Below are 21,847 nucleotides of genomic sequence, written 5' to 3'. Positions count from 1 at the left end.
TAGTCTACCTGCTGTACCAGTAGCGTCCTGACCATCTTATCTAGTGACTAGTCTACCTGCTGTACCAGTAGTCTAGTGACTAGTCTACCTGCTGTACCAGTAGCGTCCTGACCATCTTATCTAGTGACTAGTCTACCTGCTGTACCAGTAGTCTAGTGACTAGTCTACCTGCTGTACCAGTAGTGTCCTGACCATCTTATCTAGTGACTAGTCTACCTGCTGTACCAGTAGTCTAGTGACTAGTCTACCTGCTGTACCAGTAGTGTCCTGACCATCTTATCTAGTGACTAGTCTACCTGCTGTACCAGTAGTGTCCTGCCCATCTCATCTAGTGACTAGTCTACCTGCTGTACCAGTAGTGTCCTGACCATCTATCTAGTGACTAGTCTACCTGCTGTACCAGTAGTCTAGTGACTAGTCTACCTGCTGTACCAGTAGTCTAGTGACTAGTCTACCTGCTGTACCAGTAGTGTCCTGACCATCTTATCTAGTGACTAGTCTACCTGCTGTACCAGTAGTCTAGTGACTAGTCTACCTGCTGTACCAGTAGCGTCCTGACCATCTTATCTAGTGACTAGTCTACCTGCTGTACCAGTAGTGTCCTGCCCATCTCATCTAGTGACTAGTCTACCTGCTGTACCAGTAGTGTCCTGCCCATCTCATCTAGTGACTAGTCTACCTGCTGTACCAGTAGCGTCCTGACCATCTTATCTAGTGACTAGTCTACCTGCTGTACCAGTAGTCTAGTGACTAGTCTACCTGCTGTACCAGTAGCGTCCTGACCATCTTATCTAGTGACTAGTCTACCTGCTGTACCAGTAGTCTAGTGACTAGTCTACCTGCTGTACCAGTAGTGTCCTGACCATCTTATCTAGTGACTAGTCTACCTGCTGTACCAGTAGTCTAGTGACTAGTCTACCTGCTGTACCAGTAGCGTCCTGACCATCTTATCTAGTGACTAGTCTACCTGCTGTACCAGTAGTGTCCTGCCCATCTCATCTAGTGACTAGTCTACCTGCTGTACCAGTAGTGTCCTGCCCATCTCATCTAGTGACTAGTCTACCTGCTGTACCAGTAGCGTCCTGACCATCTTATCTAGTGACTAGTCTACCTGCTGTACCAGTAGTCTAGTGACTAGTCTACCTGCTGTACCAGTAGCGTCCTGACCATCTTATCTAGTGACTAGTCTACCTGCTGTACCAGTAGTCTAGTGACTAGTCTACCTGCTGTACCAGTAGTGTCCTGACCATCTTATCTAGTGACTAGTCTACCTGCTGTACCAGTAGTGTCCTGCCCATCTCATCTAGTGACTAGTCTACCTGCTGTACCAGTAGTGTCCTGACCATCTATCTAGTGACTAGTCTACCTGCTGTACCAGTAGTCTAGTGACTAGTCTACCTGCTGTACCAGTAGCGTCCTGACCATCTTATCTAGTGACTAGTCTACCTGCTGTACCAGTAGTCTAGTGACTAGTCTACCTGCTGTATCAGTAGTGCCCTGACCATCAATTGAGTGACTTGCCTACCTCTACAACTGGGATTGATGGTGCTTTCAAGACAATTGGGAACTCGCAAAATACAAGGCCAATGACATCATAAATCTTAAGGTCAGGAAAGTCAAATCTCTAAAAAGAGGCCCGAGTTACCGACTTGGAATTCCCGAGTTAGAATGACCATTCAAAACGATTTTTAAATCAGTTGGGCTCGTTCCCCCCCCCCCCCGAGTTCCCAGTTGTCTTGAACGCATTGAATTCTGACCTCACAGTTGTTTTAAACGCGGCATGAGTTAATGCTCAACATCACATAGCAAAAACATATTAACAACAAATAAACATGATGCCAGTTCGCATAGCAGAAGATATTCACATCGTGAGTATACATGGCACGGCGAGGCGTTCAGTAGGAGTTGGGCCAGGCAGACACGCGACTCATTAAAACGTACTATAAATCAATCTGACTTAATCAGTCTGCCAGAGACGCTGGAATTAGTAGCCTATTAAAACGAGAACATGTGAGTGAGTTTGTTAATTCCTGAAAGTAAAAGCGCCACAGAAACATCACAGGAGACCCGAGGCCGGTTGGAACACCCAGCTTTCCTCTGATTTCACGCCGCTTTCGAAGCATCCCTACCGGCCGAAGCATTTCCCCTTTATGGGTACTCCGGACTTGCTTAATTTAAAACTTGACCATCATCATCATTATCATCAAAACGACTGTGATTTGTGAGTTTATATGACAAGACGAGCAGCGCTGTGGTCTTTAGCGAAACACAACAAGTCGTTTCTTACCTTGTATCGGCTCACTTCCACTGTGAGTTTTTTTTTTATTTACTAGTGTAGAGAGTCTGAATAACTTAATCGCATCTTCCTGTCTGTTTTGTTGTCCTTAGTTGACGGTGGTGCACGTGAATTTACAGAAGCACTTGACCAGCAGACGCTTGTGTCCCTTCACTCTACCTCCGTATGCAGAATGCACAGTCGACCTCCATAAGCAAAGATATTAATGTTTAAATAAGCAAAGATATTAGTTTAAATAAGCAAAGATATTAGAGTTTAAATAAGCAAAGATATTAGAGTCAAGTTTAAATAAGCAAAGATATTAGAGTCAAGTTTAAATAAGCAAAGATATTAGAGTCAAGTTTAAATAAGCAAAGATATTAGAGTCAAGTTTAAATAAGCAAAGATATTAGAGTCAAGTTTAAATAAGCAAAGATATTAGAATCAAGTTTAAATAAGCAAAGATATTAGAGTCAAGTTTAAATAAAGATATTAGTCATAAGGTGAATTCACCAATTTGTAAGTCGCTCTGGATAAGAGCGTCTGCCAAATGACTTAACTGTAATGTAAATGTAAGAGTCAAGTTTAAATAAACAAAGATATTAGAGTCAAGTTTAAATAAACAAAGAGATTAGAGTCAAGTTTAAATAAACAAAGAGATTAGAGTCAGGTTGTTGTTTTTTACCATGCTGTACTAGTTTAGGGACGACACAGTGTAAAAGTTGTATGCAAGTTGAGATACTCGAGAGCCCTTGGACTTCTTCCAATCATGGTGACTAAATAAAACCCACTTTCAAATATACCCATGATGCCTTGTATTAATTATTCCAAAAAAACAATAATCACGCCCATGAGTGCTGACATAACCATTGGCTGGTCCCTGGGCTGTCCAGGATTGGTCCATCGGAATGTTACGCTGCGAAAGTTGAGCAAATCTCGAACGTGTGGAACGGAATCATTCCAACCCAATCACGTCCACAGCCCGATATCCCAAAACCATAAACCGGCCATAGGTTCATTCAAGTAAGTATATTTTCTATCGCCAGTGCTTGACTTGGGCAGAAGCTCAAGACGCTGATTACCGGCACCTCAAATCAAATTGTTTTTGTCACATGCGCCGAATACAACAGGTGTAGGTAGACCTTACAGTGAAATGCGTAATTACAAGCCCTTTTAACCAACAATGCAGTTTTAAGAAAATACCAAACAATAACAACAAAAGTTATCGATAAGAATAACAAATCATTTAAGAGCAGCAAAATGGTCTACTGCTTCAACTCCTGTTCGTTTTATATAAATTATCTCTAAAGTATTTGTGGAGCTCCTGCACCTAAATATAAACAGTACTGGAACCCAAAATGAGTACCGGCACCTATTTCAGTCCAAGTCAAGCGCTGTTTTCTATCGTATGTTACACACTTTCATGCCGAAGTGGCCCTGTATCATATCCAATCGATCTGGAATCGAATCCATGTTGTCATTTGTTTCTATGGTGATACAGTTGACTGGAACCGGAGTCAACTGTTTCTGTCCTGGTGATTGGTCACCCATTGGTCTGGTAACTGATTCTGTCCTGGTGATTGGTTGCCCATTGGTCTGGTAACTGTTTCTGTCCTGGTGTTTGGTTACCCATTGGTCTGTTTCTGTCCTGGTGATTGGTCACCCATTGGTCTGTTTCTCTCCTGGTGATTGGCTACCCATTGGTCTGTTTCTGTCCTGGTGATTGGTCACCCATTGGTCTGTTTCTCTCCTGGTGATTGGTCACCCATTGGTCTGTTTCTCTCCTGGTGATTGGCTACCCATTGGTCTGTTTCTGTCCTGGTGATTGGTTGCCCATTGGTCTGGTAACTGTTTCTGTCCTGGTGTTTGGTTACCCATTGGTCTGTTTCTGTCCTGGTGATTGGTCACCATTGGTTTGTTTCTCTCCTGGTGATTGATCACCCATTGGTCTCTTTCTGTCCTGGTGATTGGTTACCCATTGGTCTGTTTCTGTCCTGGTGATTGGTTGCCCATTGGTCTGGTAACTGTTTCTGTCCTGGAGATTGGTTGCCCATTGGTCTGTTTCTGTCCTGGTGATTGGTTACCCATTGGTCTGTTTCTGTCCTGGTGATTGGTTACCCATTGGTCTGTTTCTGTCCTGGTGATTGGTTACCCATTGGTCTGTTTCTCTCCTGGTGATTGGTTACCCATTGGTCTGGTAACTGTTTCTGTCCTGGTGATTGGTTACCCATTGGTCTGGTAACTGTTTCTGTCCTGGTGATTGGTTGCCCATTGGTCTGTTTCTGTCCTGGTGATTGGTTACCAATTGGTCTGTTTCTGTCCTGGTGATTGGTTACCCATTGGTCTGGTAACTGATTCTGTCCTGGTGATTGGTTGCCCATTGGTCTGGTAACTGTTTCTGTCCTGGTGATTGGTTACCCATTGGTCTGTTTCTGTCCTGGTGATTGGTTGCCCATTGGTCTGGTAACTGTTCATCCAGAATGGTCTGAACCAATAGAGGATGACACATCACATGCCATCAATAGCTGTCTTTTGATTGGCTGATGGCCTGGTTTTGAATCTGGTGATCGTGTTGTTTTAGATCCATACCGGAAACAGTCCTAAATGGCACCCTAGGGCGGTAGTAGTAGTGCACTGTATGGACTACAAACGGGTCAAAAGTAGTGCACTACTTAGGGAATAGTGTGCCATCGGGACGTGTTTGCATTACCAGGTCATTCATGTGGAGTTATACAAGACTTTTCAGTGGAGTGCGGAGATATCGCTAAAGAGTATTGTTGCCACCGTTTGATTGGTGTACAGGCCTGGATGGACTAGAGATAGTTTCTTAAAATAGTCATTGAGGCACCGCTGTCTGTAGCCTGTGATTGGACAGAATCCAATGCGCCTTACTGTCAAATCCACGATTTGAAGAGAACAAGTGCACTCTGGGAGGAAGGACAGATGACTTGGAGGGGGGGCAGAGGAGATTGAACCCAAAGTTACCACCAGCGCCTACCTGTGGACAATGTCATGACTTGCAACCTGTGATGAGGATAAACCCCCCCCCCCCAAAAGACACTTCCTGTTCTGAAACGACCTCAAAAATTGATGTAATAAATGTATCACCAGCCACTTTAAACAATGCTACCTTATATAATGTTTACATACCCTACATTATTCATCTCATATGTATACGTATATACTGTACTCTATATCATCGACTGCATCCTTATGTAATACATGTATCACTAGCCACTTTAACTATGCCACTTTGTTTACATACTCATCTCATATGTATATACTGTACTCGATACCATCTACTGTATCTTGCCAATGCTGCTCTGCACCATCACTCATTCATATCTTTATGTACATATTCTTTATCCCCTTACACTTGTGTATAAGGTAGTAGTTGAGAAATTGTTAGAATACTTGGTTATTACTGCATTGTCGGAACTAGAAGCACAAGCATTTCGCTACACTCGCATTAACATCTGCTAACCGTGTGTATGTGTGTATGTGACAAATAAAATTTGATTTAATTTGATTTGGATGTTATGCTAGAACAAACTAGATTCATATAATTATGGTTAAGAATAGTTAGAACAAATGTACGTGAAAGAAGCTTTCAACAATGTTGTTTTATTAGATGTGTGCATTCTAAATGATCACACACACACACACACCTCTACTCCGTTTCTGTCGATGGAACAAGGTGTGTGTGTGTGTGTGTGTGTGTGTGTGTGTGTGTGTGTGTGTGTGTGTGTGTGTGTGTGTGTGTGTGCTCCTCTGCTGTGAAGTTGTTTTCAGGTCCTCATGTTCTCAGCCTGAGTCTCTGGTTCCCTCCCAAATGGCACCCTATTCCCTACGTAGTGCACTACTTTAGACCAGAGCCCTATGGCACGCTATTCCCTACATAGTGCACTACTTTAGACCAGAGCCCTATGGCATCCTATTCCCTACGTAGTGCACTACTTTAGACCAGAGCCCTATGGCACCCTATTCCCTATATAGTGCACTACTTTAGACCAGAGCCCCATGGCACCCTATTCCCTATATAGTGCACTACTTTAGATCAGAGCCCTATGGCACCCTATTCCCTACATAGTGCACTACTTTAGATCAGAGCCCTATGGCACCCTATTCCCTACATAGTGCACTACTTTAGATCAGAGCCCTATGGCACCCTATTCCCTACATAGTGCACTACTTTAGATCAGAGCCCTATGGCACCCTATTCCCTACATAGTGCACTACTTTAGACCAGAGCCCTATGGCACGCTATTCCCTACATAGTGCACTACTTTAGATCAGAGCCCTATGGCATCCTGTTCCCTATATAGTGCACTACTTTAAACCAGAGCCCTATGGCACCCTATTCCCTATATAGTGCACTACTTTAGATCAGAGCCCTATGGCATCCTATTCCCTATATAGTGCACTACTTTAGATCAGAGCCCTATGGCATCCTATTCCCTACATAGTGCACTACTTTAGACCAGAGCCCTATGGCACCCTATTCCCTACATAGTGCACTACTTTAAACCAGAGCCCTATGGCACCCTATTCCCTACATAGTGCACTACTTTAGACCAGAGCCCTATGGCACACTATTCCCTACATAGTGCACTACTTTAAACCAGAGCCCTATGGCACCCTATTCCCTACATAGTGCACTACTTTAGACCAGAGCCCTATGGCACCCTATTCCCTACATAGTGCACTACTTTAGACCAGAGCCCTATGGCACCCTATTCCCTACATAGTGCACTACTTTAGACCAGAGCCCTATGGCACGCTATTCCCTACATAGTGCACTACTTTAGACCAGAGCCCTATGGCACCCTATTCCCTACATAGTGCACTACTTTAGATCAGAGCCCTATGGCACCCTATTCCCTACATAGTGCACTACTTTAAACCAGAGCCCTATGGCACCCTATTCCCTACATAGTGCACTACTTTAGATCAGAGCCCTATGGCACCCTATTCCCTACATAGTGCACTACTTTAAACCAGAGCCCTATGGCACCCTATTCCCTATATAGTGCACTACTTTAGACCAGAGCCCTATGGCACCCTATTCCCTACATAGTGCACTACTTTAGACCAGAGCCCTATGGCACGCTATTCCCTACATAGTGCACTACTTTAGATCAGAGCCCTATGGCATCCTGTTCCCTATATAGTGCACTACTTTAGACCAGAGCCCTATGGCACGCTATTCCCTACATAGTGCACTACTTTAGACCAGAGCCCTATGGCACCCTATTCCCTACATAGTGCACTACTTTAGACCAGGTTTGATAAGGAATAGGGTGTATAGGTCTCGCCTCCACATTGACTCTGTACCGGTACCCCCTGTATGTAGCCTCCACATTGACTCTGTACCGGTACCCCCTGTATATAGCCTCCACATTGACTCTGTATCAGTACCCCCTGTATATAGCCTCAACATTGACTCTGTACTGGTACCCCCTGTATATAGCCTCCACATTGACTCTGTACTGGTACCCCCTGTATATAGCCCTCACCTTGACTCTGTACCGTAATACCCTGTATATAGCCTCCACATTGACTCTGTACTGGTACCCCCTGTATATAACCTCCACATTGACTCTGTAGCGGTACCCCCTGTATATAGCCTCCACATTGACTCTGTACCGGTACCCCCTGTATATAGCCTCCACATTGACTCTGTACCGGTACCCCCTGTATATAGCCTCCACATTGACTCTGTACTGGTACCCCCTGTATATAGCCTCCACATTGACTCTGTACCGGTACCCCCATGTATATAGCCTCCACATTGACTCTGTACCGGTACCCCCATGTATATAGCCTCCACATTGACTCTATACTGGTACCCCCATGTATATAGCCTCCACATTGACTCTGTACCGGTACCCCCTGTATATAGTCTCCACATTGACTCTGTACCGGTACACCCTGTATATAACCTCCACATTAACTCTGTACCGGTACCCCCTGTATATAACCTCCACATTGACTCTGTACCGGTACCCCCATGTATATAGCCTCCACATTGACTCTGTACCGGTACCCCCTGTATATAACCTCCACATTGACTCTGTACCGGTACCCCCTGTATATAGCCTCCACATTGACTCTGTACCGGTACCCCCATGTATATAGCCTCCACATTGACTCTGTACCGGTACCCCCTGTATATAGCCTCCACATTGACTCTGTACCGGTACCCCCTGTATATAGCCTCCACATTGACTCTGTACCGGTACCCCCATGTGAGGTCTACTACACCTGTTGTATTCAGCATTTCACTGTGAGGTCTACTACACCTGTTGTATTCAGCATTTCACTGTGAGGTCTACAACACCTGTTGTATTCAGCATTTCACTGTGAGGTCTACTACACCTGTTGTATTCAGCATTTCACTGTGAGGTCTACTACACCTGTTGTATTCAGCATTTCACTGTGAGGTCTACTACACCTGTTGTATTCAGCATTTCACTGTGAGGTCTACTACACCTGTTGTATTCAGCATTTCACTGTGAGGTCTACTACACCTGTTGTATTCAGCATTTCACTGTGAGGTCTACTACACCTGTTGTATTCAGCATTTCACTGTGAGGTCTACTACACCTGTTATATTCAGCATTTCACTGTGACATACACAGTTGTCAGCCTAGAGCATTTGCAATGACTTAACCTAGTGTTCTAGAACACAAAACATTCTTACTAAACAAACCCCATTACCCAGAGTCCCTCAGGAGAGAAGCAATTCACAATAATCATCTTTCTCTCTTTCTATCTCCAACTCTCTGTCTTTCTCCCACTCTCTGTATCTCTGTCGCTCGTCTCTCTTTCCACTTCTCTCTCGCTCTCTCTCTAAGACAGTTTCAGGAAGTGACAGAGGAAGTGGAGTAGTGAGCCACAGTGTGTAACGTTCTCTGGTTTCTCTGTTCATAGACGAGGCGAGACTGAGAGAGTAGGGAGACAGACAGAGAGAGAGAGAGACAGACAGACAGACAGACAGACAGACAGACAGAGAGAGACAGACAGACAGACAGACAGAGAGAGACAGACAGAGAGAGTAGGGAGACAGACAGACAGACAGAGACAGAGAGAGACAGACAGAGAGAGACAGAGAGAGACAGAGAGAGACAGAGAGAGACAGAGAGAGAGACAGAGAGAGAGACAGAGAGAGAGACACAGAGAGGGAGAGAGACACAGAGAGGGAGAGAGACAGACAGAGAGGGAGAGAGACAGACAGAGAGAGAGAGACAGACAGAGAGAGACAGAGAGAGAGGGAGAGAGACAGACAGACAGAGAGACAGACAGACAGAGAGAGAGACAGAATACGTGTCTGTCTGACCGTGTGTCATGCGTTACCATGACGAGAGAAGCACTCATCAAACTCTTCATCCTCATCCTTCTCGCCTTTATCATCTGTCTCCCAGAGTTCTTCACTTCACACAGAGGTATTTATTTTTGTATTTATTATATTAGCTGTTGCCAAAACAGCAGCTACTCTTCCTGGGGTCCGGCAAAATAAAGGCAGTTTATACAATTTTAAAACATTACAATACATTCACAGATTTCACAATACACTGTGTGCCCTCAAAATAATGTGACAGATTAACAGACAGACACACAAGTTTGAGAGAGAAAGTGTGTGTGTGTGTGTGTGTGTGTGTGTGTGTGTGTGTGTGTGTGTGTGTGTGTGTGTGTGTGTGAAAGACGGGGTTGTGAAACATACTTTATCGTAACCGAGATCACTGACACAGGAAATATGACACAAACAGATACTTGAAAAGTCACCTCTCTCTCTCTCTCTCTGCTGCAGCGAGGGTAAACTTCCACTGTGTGACCTTTGACCCCTGTGGGGACCAGGAAGTGACAACGCAGTGCGACCCCGGGCTGACCCCTGCGGGACAGAGCTCCACCCGGAGCGCCGAGGAGAAGCCCGTCTGTCACACCGGGAGGACGGGTTCTGGAATGAGCTGGTTGCTGTGTGACACAGAGACTCTCCGTGGCAACGCCTCGCTGTCAGGTGGGCAGGGACTTCAGTTGGACGATCGACAGTTTAGACGGATCATACATCGATTGATTAACAGTTGATATTAAATAGTAGCTCGGTTTCCATCAAATTGCCAATATTTAAAAGTCAGCATGAAGAAAATGTGCATTTGGTGTTTCCACCAAACAGGCTTCATGTACCGAATAACAATCTGAAGTTCAATGTGTTTCCATCACATTTTCAACCCTCACAATAATTTTTGGTCGCAAAAAAACTGCTGCGAAAAATAACAAAAATAAATAAATAATAAAAAAAAATAACAAAATGTGCCTGCTGTGGTCTTGTCACCTGCGCTCTAGGCCAACTACAGATGCAGTATGGGTAGGCTAGTCTAGTATTCGCCGTAAAATATTTTAGACATCTGACTCGCTGGGTAGATGAACAAGGTGTTTATCTTTCATTTGAGCTATTGGACTTGTTAATGTGTGGAGGTTAAATATTTCTAAGAATATTTTTTGCATTCTGTGCGCCATCTTTTGAGTTGAGCTTGGGGGGGGGGGGGTGCCCTTGGGGAACGTGGTACCGTGTTGTCGTTAAAGACCCCACCGTGTCAAACAGTTAAAGATCCCACCGTGTCAAACAGTTAAAGATCCCACTTCCTGTTTCCATCACATCTGTCGTGGTTATGACATTACTACATGAAAACTGTGAATGGAAACGTGGTTATTGACTGTTGGATTTTCCTCCTCACCTTTCCTTTTCCCCTCCTCTCCTCCCCCTCTCTTCTTCTCCTCTATTTTCCCCTCTCATCTCCTGGCTCCTTGGCTCCCCTCCTCTTCTCTCCTCTTCTCTCCTCTCTCCTTCCCCTAATTTCCTCCTCTTCTCTTCTCTCCTTGCATCCCCTCCTCCTCTCTCCTCTTCTCTCCTTGCATCCCCTCCTCCTCTCTCCTCTTCTCTCCTTGCCTCCCCTCCTCCTCCTCTTCTCTCCTTGCCTCCCCTCCTCCTCCTCTTCTCTCCTCTCTCCTTGCCTCCCCTTCCCCTCATTTCATCCTCTTCTCTCCTTGCCTCCCCTCCTCCTCCTCTTCTCTCCTTGCCTCCCCTCCTCCTCCTCTTCTCTCCTCTCTCCTTGCCTCCCCTTCCCCTAATTTCCTCCTCTTCTCTTCTCTCCTTGCCTCCCCTCCTCCTCTCTCCTCTTCTCTCCTTGCCTCCCCTCCTCCTCTCTCCTCTTCTCTCCTTGCCTCCCCTCCTCCTCCTCTTCTCTCCTCTCTCCTTGCCTCCCCTTCCCCTCATTTCCTCCTCTTCTCTTCTCTCCTTGCTTCCCCTCCTCCTCTTCTCTCCTCTCTCCTTGCCTCCCCTTCCCCTCATTTCCTCCTCTTCTCTCCTTGCCTCCCCTCCTCCTCTCTCCTCTTCTCTCCTTGCCTCCCCTCCTCCTCTCTCCTCTTCTCTCCTTGCCTCCCCTTCCCCTCATTTCCTCCTCTTCTCTCCTTGTCTCCCCTCCTCCTCTCTTCTCTTCTCTCCTTGCTTCCCCTCCTCCTCTTCTCTTCTCTCCTTGCCTCCCCTCCTCCTCTCTCCTCTTCTCTCCTCGCCTTCCCTCCTCCTCCTCTTCTCTCCTCTTTTCTTGCCTCCCCTCTTCCTCCTTTCCTCTTCTCTTCTCTCCTCGTCTCCCCTCCTCCTTTCCTCCTCTCTTCTCTCCTCTCTCCTTGCCTCCCCTCCTCCTCCTTTCACCTCTCCTCCCCTCCATCTCTCCAGGGAGGAGGGTGGCGCTATCAGTGTTGTCTGAAGGAGAGAACGCGACTTTGTACGGCTTCCTGACAGAGAAGAAGAAAGAGGGGGAGGAAGAGGGGGAGGAAGAAGGACAAGGATTCATCTACTGCTGTTTTCGAACCCCGCCCCTTTCCATACCAACCAATCACAGCCAGTGTCTCCTTCATCTCCACACCCAAGGAACCAATCAGACAGCTGTAAAGTCTGACCTGCCCTGGACACGGCCACCTAGAAGTGAGTAGAGTTGGATCCCATGTGGCTCAGTTGGTAGGTGGAGCATAATGATACCCAGAAGAAAGTTATTTTGTTTCTGGCCATTTTGAGCCTGTCATCGAACCCACAAAATGCTGATGCTCCAGATACTCAACTAGTCTAAAAAAGGACAGTTTTATTGCTTCTTTAAATCAAAACATTAGTTTTCAGCTGTGCTAACATAATTGCAAAAGGGTTTTCTAATGATCAATTAGCCTTTTTTTAAATGATAAACTTGGATTAGCTAACACAACGTGCTATTGGAACACAGGAGTGATGGTTGCTGATAATGGGCCTCTGTACGCCTATTCTTTCAAAAACAAGGACATTTCTAAGTGACCCCCAAAACATTTGAACGGTAGTGTAGGTTGTATTTACAATGGTGTTTGTTCTTCACCGGTTGCCCTTTTCTTGTGGCAACAGGTCACAAATCTTGCTGCTGTGATGTCGCACTGTGGTATTTCACCCAGTAGATATGGGAGTTTATCAAAATTGGGTTTGTTTAATCTGAGGGAAATATGTGTCTCTAATATGGTCATACATTGGGAAGGAGGTTAGGAAGTGCAGCTCAGTTTCCACCTCATTTTGTGGGCAGTGAGCACATGGCCTGTCTTCTCTTGAGAGCCATGTCTGCCTACGGCGGCCTTTCTCAATAGCAAGGCTATGCTCGCTGAGTCTGTACATAGTCAAAGCTTTCCTTAATTTTGGGTCAGTCACAGTGGTCAGGTATTCTGCCGCTGTGTACTCTCTGTGTAGGGCCAAATAGCATTCTAGTTTGCTCTGTTTTTTTGTTAATGCTTTCCAATGTCTCAAGTAATTCTCTTTTAGTTTTCTCACGAGTTGGTTGGGTCTAATTGTGCTGATGTCCTGGGGCTCTGTAGGGTGTGTTTGTGTTTGTGAACAGAGCCCCAGGACCAGCTTGCTTAGGGGACACTTCTCCAGGTTCATCTCTCTGTAGCTGATGGCTTTGTTATGGAAGGTTTGGGAATCACTTCCTTTTAGGTGGTTGTAGAATTTAACGGCTCTTTTCTGGATTTTGATAATTCGTGGGTATCTGACTAATTCTGCTCTGCATGCATTATTTGATGTTCTACGTTGTACACAGAGGATATTTTTTCCCCCTCTTTCCCCCCGTTTCTCCTCCCCCTCTCTCTCTCCTCCCCCTCCCCCCCTCTCTCTCTCCTCCCTCTCTGTCTGTCTCTCTCTCTCCTCCCCCTCTCTCTTTCTCCTCCCCCTCTCTCTCTCCCCCCCTCCTCCCCCTCCCCCTCTCTCCCCCTCTCTCTCCTCCCCTCTCTCTCTCTTTCTCCTCCCCCTCTCTCTCCTCCCCCTCCCTCTCCCCCTCCTCCTCCTCTCCCCCCTCTCTCTCCTCCCCCTCTCTCTCCTCCCCCTCCCCCTCTCCCTCTCTCTCCTCCTCCTCTCTCTCTGTCTCTCTCTCTCCTCCCCCTTTCCCTCTCTCTCCCCCTCTCTCTCTTTCTCCCCCTCTCTCTCTCCTCCTCCTCTCTCTCTCTCTCTCTCCTCCCCTCTCTCTCTCTCTTTCTCCTCCCCTCTCTCTCTCCCCCTCTCTCTCTCTCTCTCTCTCTCTCTCTCTTTCTCCTCCCCTGCTCTCTCCTCCCCCTCTCTCTCTCCCTCTCTCCTCCCCCTCCTCCTCTCTCTCTCTCTCTTTCCCCTCCCTCTCCCCCCATCTCTCTAGGTGAGTGGTTGTGTGTCTTCAGGGTGGCGTGGTTGGTCCTAGTGGTTGTGGTCCTGTTGACCGTCCTCACCACGGTCCTGGGTCTGATCTACTGGAGGACTCGCTGCTGTCAAAGTGAGTCACACACACACATTCTCGTATAACTAACCTTGTGGGAACACACAGGCACAGGCACACACACACACACACACACACACACACACACACACACACACACACACACACACACTTAAACAAATGAAAAAGTCTTTATGTACATGGGTTGAAATTAAATGATTTCCCTCTCCCTCTTCTCCTTTCTCCCCAATTTCCCTCTTCTACCCCTCCCTCTTCTCCTTTCTCCCCCTTCTCTGCCTTCCCCTCTCCTCCTTTCTCCCCCTTCTCTGCCTTCCCCTCTCCTACCCCTCCCTCTTCTCCTTTCTCCCCCTTCTCTGCCTTCCCCTCTCTCCTACCCCTCCCTCTTCTCCTTTCTCCCCCTTCTCTGCCTTCCCCTCTCTCCTACCCCTCCCTCTTCTCCTTTCTCCCCCTTCTCTGCCTTCCCCTCTCCTACCCCTCCCTCTTCTCCTTTCTCCCCCTTCTCTGCCTTCTCTGCCTTCCCCTCTCTCCTACCCCTCCCTCTCCTCCTTTCTCCCCCTTCTCTGCCTTCCCCTCTCCCTCTCCTACCCCTCCCTCTCCTCCTTTCTCCACCCTTCCAGAGGAGCCCAGTGGGTTTCAGACCAGAGGATTCAACACGGACCTCCCTGATGTCTCTGTCTCACTACACTCCTCAGGTACCTCTCTCTCCCCCCTCCCAGAGGAGCCCAGTGGGTTCCAGACCAGAGGATTCAACACGGACCTCCCTGATGTCTCTGTCTCACTACATCACTTCTCAGGTACCCCTCTCTCCCTATCTCTCTCTCTCCCCCTATCTCTCGCTCTCTCTCTCTCTCCCCCTATCTCTCTCCCTCTCTCTCTCCAACAGCAGAAAACAGAATAGCCTGCATCCCAAATGGCATCCTACCCTATGGTCACTGCACTATATAGGGAATAGAGCCCTATGGTCACTGCACTATATCGGGAATTAGAGCCCTAGCGGTGAAGCTAACTACTGGAACTACACACTACTGTTTAACCATGCAGCGGTGTAGCTAACTACTGGAACTACACACTACTGTTTTACCATGTAGCGGTGTAGCTAACTACTGGAACTACACTACTGTTTAACCATGTAGCTAACTACTGGAACTACACTACTGTTTTACCATGTAGCGGTGTAGCTAACTACTGGAACTACACACTGCTGTTTTACCATGTAGCTAACTACTGGAACTACACACTACTGTTTAACCATGAAGCTAACTACTGGAACTACACACTACTGTTTTACCATGTAGCTAACTACTGGAACTACACACTACTGTTTTACCATGTAGCGGTGTAGCTAACTACTGGAACTACACACTACTGTTTTACCATGTAGCGGTGTAGCTAACTACTGGAACTACACACTACTGTTTTACCATGTAGCGGTGTAGCTAACTACTGGAACTACTCTACTGTTTTACCATGTAGCGGTGTAGCTAACTACTGGAACTACTCTACTGTTTTACCATGTAGCGGTGTAGCTAACTACTGGAACTACTCTACTGTTTTACCATGTAGCAGTGTAGCTAACTACTGGAACTACATAACTACTGTTTTACCATGTAGCTAACTACTGGAACTACACACTGCTGTTTTACCATGTAGCTAACTACTGGACCTACACACTACTGTTTTACCATGTAGCTAACTACTGGAGCTACACACTACTGTTTTACCATGTAGCTAACTACTGGAACTACACACTACTGTTTAACCATGTAGCGGTGTAGCTAACTACTGGAACTACACACTACTGTTTTACCATGTAGCTAACTACTGGAACTACACACTACTGTTTAACCATGTAGCTAACTACTGGAACTACACACTACTGTTTTACCATGCAGCGGTGTAGCTAACTACTGGAACTACACACTACTGTTTTACCATGTAGCGGTGTAGCTAACTACTGGAACTACACTACTGTTTAACCATGTAGCTAACTACTGGAACTACACACTACTGTTTTACCATGTAGCGGTGTAGCTAACTACTGGAACTACACACTACTGGTTAACCATGTAGCTAACTACTGGAACTACACACTACTGTTTTACCATGTAGCTAACTACTGGAACTACACACTACTGTTTAACCATGTAGCGGTGTACCTAACTACTGGAACTACACACTACTGTTTTACCATGTAGCGGTGTAGCTAACTGCTGGAACTACACTCTACTGTTTTACCATGTAGCAGTGTAGCTAACTGCTGGAACTACACTCTACTGTTTTACCATGTAGCTAACTACTGGAACTACACACTACTGTTTTACCATGTAGCTAACTACTGGAACTACACACTACTGTTTTACCGTGTAGCTAACTACTGGAACTACACACTACTATTTTACCATGTAGCGGTGTAGCTAACTACTGGAACTACACACTACTGTTTTACCATGTAGCCGTGTAGCTAACTACTGGAACTACACACTACTGTTTCACCATGTAGCTAACTACTGGAACTACACACTACCGTTTAACCATGTAGCTAACTACTGGAACTACACACTACTGTTTTACCATGTAGCTAACTACTGGACCTACACACTACTGTTTAACCATGTACCTAACTACTGGAACTACACACTACTGTTTTACCATGTAGCGGTGTAGCTAACTACTGGAACTACACACTACTGTTTTACCATGTAGCGGTGTAGCTAACTACTGGAACTACACTCTACTGTTTTACCATGTAGCGGTGAAGCTAACTACTGGAACTACACTCTACTGTTTTACCATGTAGCGGTGAAGCTAACTACTGGAACTACACACTACTGTTTAACCATGTAGCTAACTACTGGAACTACACGCTACTGTTTTACCAAGTAGCGGTGTGGCTAGACAGACAGGCACTACACTTCTCCGTTCAGTAGTGGGGCTAGAGACAGGCACTACACTTGTCCGTTCAGTAGTGGGTCTAGAGACAGGCACTACACTTCTCCGTTCAGTAGTGGGGCTAGAGACAGGCACTACACTTCTCCGTTCAGTAGTGGGGCTAGAGACAGGCACTACACTTCTCCGTTCAGTAGTGGGTCTAGAGACAAACTACACTTCTCAGTTCAGTAGTGGGGCTAGAGACAGGCACTACACTTCTCCGTTCAGTAGTGGGGCTAGAGACAGGCACTACACTTCTCCGTTCAGTAGTGGGGCTAGAGACAGGCACTACACTTCTCCATTCAGTAGTGGGTCTAGAGACAGGCACTACACTTCTCAGTTCAGTAGTGGGTCTAGAGACAGGCACTACACTTCTCCGTTCAGTAGTGGGGCTAGAGACAGGCACTACACTTCTCCGTTCAGTAGTGGGTCTAGAGACCGGCACTACACTTCTCCATTCAGTAGTGGGTCTAGAGACAGGCACTACACCTCTCCGTTCAGTAGTGGGGCTAGAGACAGGCACTACACTTGTCTGTTCAGTAGTGGGTCTAGAGACCGGCACTACACTTCTCCGTTCAGTAGTGGGGCTAGAGACAGGCACTACACTTCTCCGTTCAGTAGTGGGGCTAGAGACAGGCACTACACTTCTCCGTTCAGTAGTGGGTCTAGAGACAGGCACTACACTTGTCTGTTCAGTAGTGGGTCTAGAGACCGGCACTACACTTCTCCGTTCAGTAGTGGGGCTAGAGACAGGCACTACACTTCTCCGTTCAGTAGTGGGGCTAGAGACAGGCACTACACTTGTCCGTTCAGTAGTGGGGCTAGAGACAGGCACTACACTTCTCCGTTCAGTAGTGGGTCTAGAGACAGGCACTACACTTCTCCGTTCAGTAGTGGGTCTAGAGACAGGCACTACACTTCTCCGTTCAGTAGTGGGTCTAGAGACAAACTACACTTCTCCGTTCAGTAGTGGGTCTAGAGACAGGCACTACACTTCTCCGTTCAGTAGTGGGGCTAGAGACAGGCACTACACTTCTCTGTTCAGTAGTGGGTCTAGAGACAGGCACTACACTTCTCCGTTCAGTAGTGGGGCTAGAGACAGGCACTACACTTCTCAGTTCAGTAGTGGGTCTAGAGACAAACTACACTTCTCCGTTCAGTAGTGGGTCTAGAGACAGGCACTACACTTCTCCGTTCAGTAGTGGGGCTAGAGACAGGCACTACACTTCTCTGTTCAGTAGTGGGGCTAGAGACAGGCACTACACTTCTCCGTTCAGTAGTGGGGCTAGAGACAGGCACTACACTTCTCCGTTCAGTAGTGGGTCTAGAGACAGGCACTACACTTCTCCATTCAGTAGTGGGGCTAGAGACAGGCACTACACTTCTCCGTTCAGTAGTGGGGCTAGAGACAGGCACTACACTTGTCCGTTCAGTAGTGGGTCTAGAGACAGGCACTACACTTCTCCGTTCAGTAGTGGGGCTAGACAGGCACTACACTTCTCTGTTCAGTAGTGGGGCTAGAGACAGGCACTACACTTCTCCATTCAGTAGTGGGGCTAGACACAGGCACTACACTTCTCAGTTCAGTAGTGGGTCTAGAGACAGGCACTACACTTCTCCGTTCAGTAGTGGGGCTAGAGACAGGCACTACACTTCTCAGTTCAGTAGTGGGTCTAGAGACAGGCACTACACTTCTCCGTTCAGTAGTGGGGCTAGAGACAGGCACTACACTTCTCAGTTCAGTAGTGGGTCTAGAGACAGGCACTACACTTGTCCGTTCAGTAGTGGGGCTAGAGACAGGCACTACACTTCTCAGTTCAGTAGTGGGGCTAGAGACAGGCACTACACTTCTCAGTTCAGTAGTGGGTCTAGAGACAGGCACTACACTTGTCCGTTCAGTAGTGGGGCTAGAGACAGGCACTACACTTGTCCGTTCAGTAGTGGGGCTAGAGACAGGCACTACACTTCTCCGTTCAGTAGTGGGTCTGGAGACAGGCACTACACTTCTCCGTTCAGTAGTGGGGCTAGAGACAGGCACTACACTTCTCTGTTCAGTAGTGGGGCTAGAGACAGGCACTACACTTCTCCGTTCAGTAGTGGGTCTGGAGACAGGCACTACACTTGTCCGTTCAGTAGTGGGTCTAGAGACAGGCACTACACTTCTCCGTTCAGTAGTGGGGCTAGACAGACAGGCACTACACTTCTCTGTTCAGTAGTGGGGCTAGAGACAGGCACTACACTTCTCCGTTCAGTAGTGGGGCTAGAGACAGGCACTACACTTCTCAGTTCAGTAGTGGGTCTAGAGACAGGCACTACACTTCTCCGTTCAGTAGTGGGGCTAGAGACAGGCACTACACTTGTCCGTTCAGTAGTGGGGCTAGAGACAGGCACTACACTTCTCAGTTCAGTAGTGGGTCTAGAGACAGGCACTACACTTGTCCGTTCAGTAGTGGGGCTAGAGACAGGCACTACACTTGTCCGTTCAGTAGTGGGGCTAGAGACAGGCACTACACTTCTCTGTTCAGTAGTGGGTCTGGAGACAGGCACTACACTTCTCCGTTCAGTAGTGGGGCTAGAGACAGGCACTACACTTCTCTGTTCAGTAGTGGGGCTAGAGACAGGCACTACACTTCTCCGTTCAGTAGTGGGTCTGGAGACAGGCACTACACTTCTCCGTTCAGTAGTGGGGCTAGAGACAGGCACTACACTTCTCTGTTCAGTAGTGGGGCTAGAGACAGGCACTACACTTCTCCGTTCAGTAGTGGGTCTAGAGACAGGCACTACACTTCTCCGTTCAGTAGTGGGTCTGGAGACAGGCACTACACTTCTCTGTTCAGTAGTGGGGCTAGAGACAGGCACTACACTTCTCTGTTCAGTAGTGGGTCTGGAGACAGGCACTACACTTCTCTGTTCAGTAGTGGGTCTAGAGACAGGCACTACACTTCTCTGTTCAGTAGTGGGTCTAGAGACAGGCACTACACTTCTCCGTTCAGTAGTGGGTCTAGAGACAAACTACACTTCTCAGTTCAGTAGTGGGTCTAGAGACAGGCACTACACTTCTCCGTTCAGTAGTGGGTCTAGAGACAAACTACACTTCTCCGTTCAGTAGTGGGGCTAGAGACAGGCACTACACTTCTCCGTTCAGTATCGGGGAAAGACTCCATGAAGTGATGTACAGTGTATTGAAATACATCCCCATGTCAACGGGGCATTAGGCTGACTCACTAATGCAAGATAGCCTGAAGAATATAAGTGAAACGGACATGTAGCCTGTAGACTGGAGCCTGTAGCCTGTGACACGTACATGTAGCCTGTGACACGTACATGTAGCCTGTGACACGTACCTGTAGCCTGTGACACGTACCTGTAGCCTGTGACACGTACCTGTAGCCTGTAAAACTTACCTGTAGCCTGTGAAACGTACCTGTAGCCTGTAGCCTGTGACACGTACCTGTAGCCTGTGACACGTACCTGTAGCCTGTGACACGTACCTGTAGCCTGTGACACGTACCTGTAGCCTGTAGCCTGTGAAACTTACCTGTAGCCTGTGAAACTTACCTGTAGCCTGTGAAACTTACCTGTAGCCTGTAGCCTGTGAAACTTACCTGTAGCCTGTAAAACTTACCTGTAGCCTGTGAAACTTACCTGTAGCCTGTGAAACTTACCTGTAGCCTGTAGCCTGTGAAACTTACCTGTAGCCTGTAGCCTGTGACACGTACATGTAGCCTGTGACACGTACATGTAGCCTGTGACACGTACCTGTAGCCTGTGACACGTACATGTAGCATGTAGATATACATTTCACAAGAATGACACATTTAACTTCTCCCAGTGTTCAGTAATTGTTAGCTTGGTGAACTATATTTTCAGAGTAGCTTCCTCAACTGTGTGTGTGTGTGTGTGTGTGTGTGTGTTGTAGTAGTAATGTTGTGTTTTCAATGAACAGGCCTGTTGTCACCTATTCATGAAGAGAAGACTGCAGGTAAGGAACACACACACAGGAACACACACACACACACACAAAGGAACACACACACTGACCTTGCTACATGTGTGTGTTCTCAGAGGACGAGCCTCGTCAGGGTTACTACGGTAATGACACAGGTGAGAGTTCTAAAGACAATGTTCATTAATGAATTAATACCTATAATAATATATTAATACCTATAATATATATTAATACATAACAATATATATTAATACCTATAATATATAGTAATACATATAATAATATATATATAAATACCTATAATAATATATATATAAATACCTATAATAATATATATAAATACCTATAATAATATATATTAATACATATAACAATATATATATTAATACCTATAATATATAGTAATACATATAATAATATATATATATAAATACCTATAATAATATATATATATTAATACCTATAATATATAGTAATACATATAATAATATATATATAAATACCTATAATAATATATATAAATACCTATAATAATATATATTAATACATATAACAATATATATATTAATACCTATAATATATATTAATACCTATAATAATATATTAAAACCTATAATATATATATTAATACCTATAATAATATATATATTAATACATATAATAATATATATATTAATACATATAATAATATATATATTAATACCTATAATAATATATATATTAATACCTATAATAATATATATATTAATACCTATAATAATATATATATTAATACATATAATAATGTATATATTAATACATATAATAATATATATATTAATACATATAATAATATATATATTAATACCTATAATAATATATTAATACCTATAATAATATATATATTAATACCTATAATAATATATATATTAATACATATAATAATAT

General features: G+C 45.7%; 1 protein-coding gene across 1 annotated transcript; it reads left to right on the top strand.

Moving 5' to 3' along the window:
* The first annotated feature begins 9,548 nt into the window (after positions 1 to 9,548).
* Positions 9,549 to 21,104, top strand: LOC135531162 (uncharacterized). The gene is made up of 7 exons (XM_064959282.1): positions 9,549 to 9,720; positions 10,086 to 10,292; positions 12,009 to 12,257; positions 13,966 to 14,079; positions 14,760 to 14,837; positions 20,918 to 20,953; positions 21,037 to 21,104. Exons 1-7 carry the CDS (start codon positions 9,633 to 9,635, stop codon positions 21,102 to 21,104), a joined length of 840 nt encoding a protein of 279 aa, XP_064815354.1. The 5' UTR covers positions 9,549 to 9,632.
* Positions 21,105 to 21,847: the final 743 nt, after the last annotated feature.

This window comes from Oncorhynchus masou, unplaced genomic scaffold (genome assembly GCF_036934945.1).
Source record: "Oncorhynchus masou masou isolate Uvic2021 unplaced genomic scaffold, UVic_Omas_1.1 unplaced_scaffold_1538, whole genome shotgun sequence".
NCBI lineage: Eukaryota > Metazoa > Chordata > Actinopteri > Salmoniformes > Salmonidae > Oncorhynchus > Oncorhynchus masou.
The sequence above is the reverse complement of the archived record's forward strand: the minus strand, read 5'-3'. Positions and strand labels throughout refer to the sequence as shown.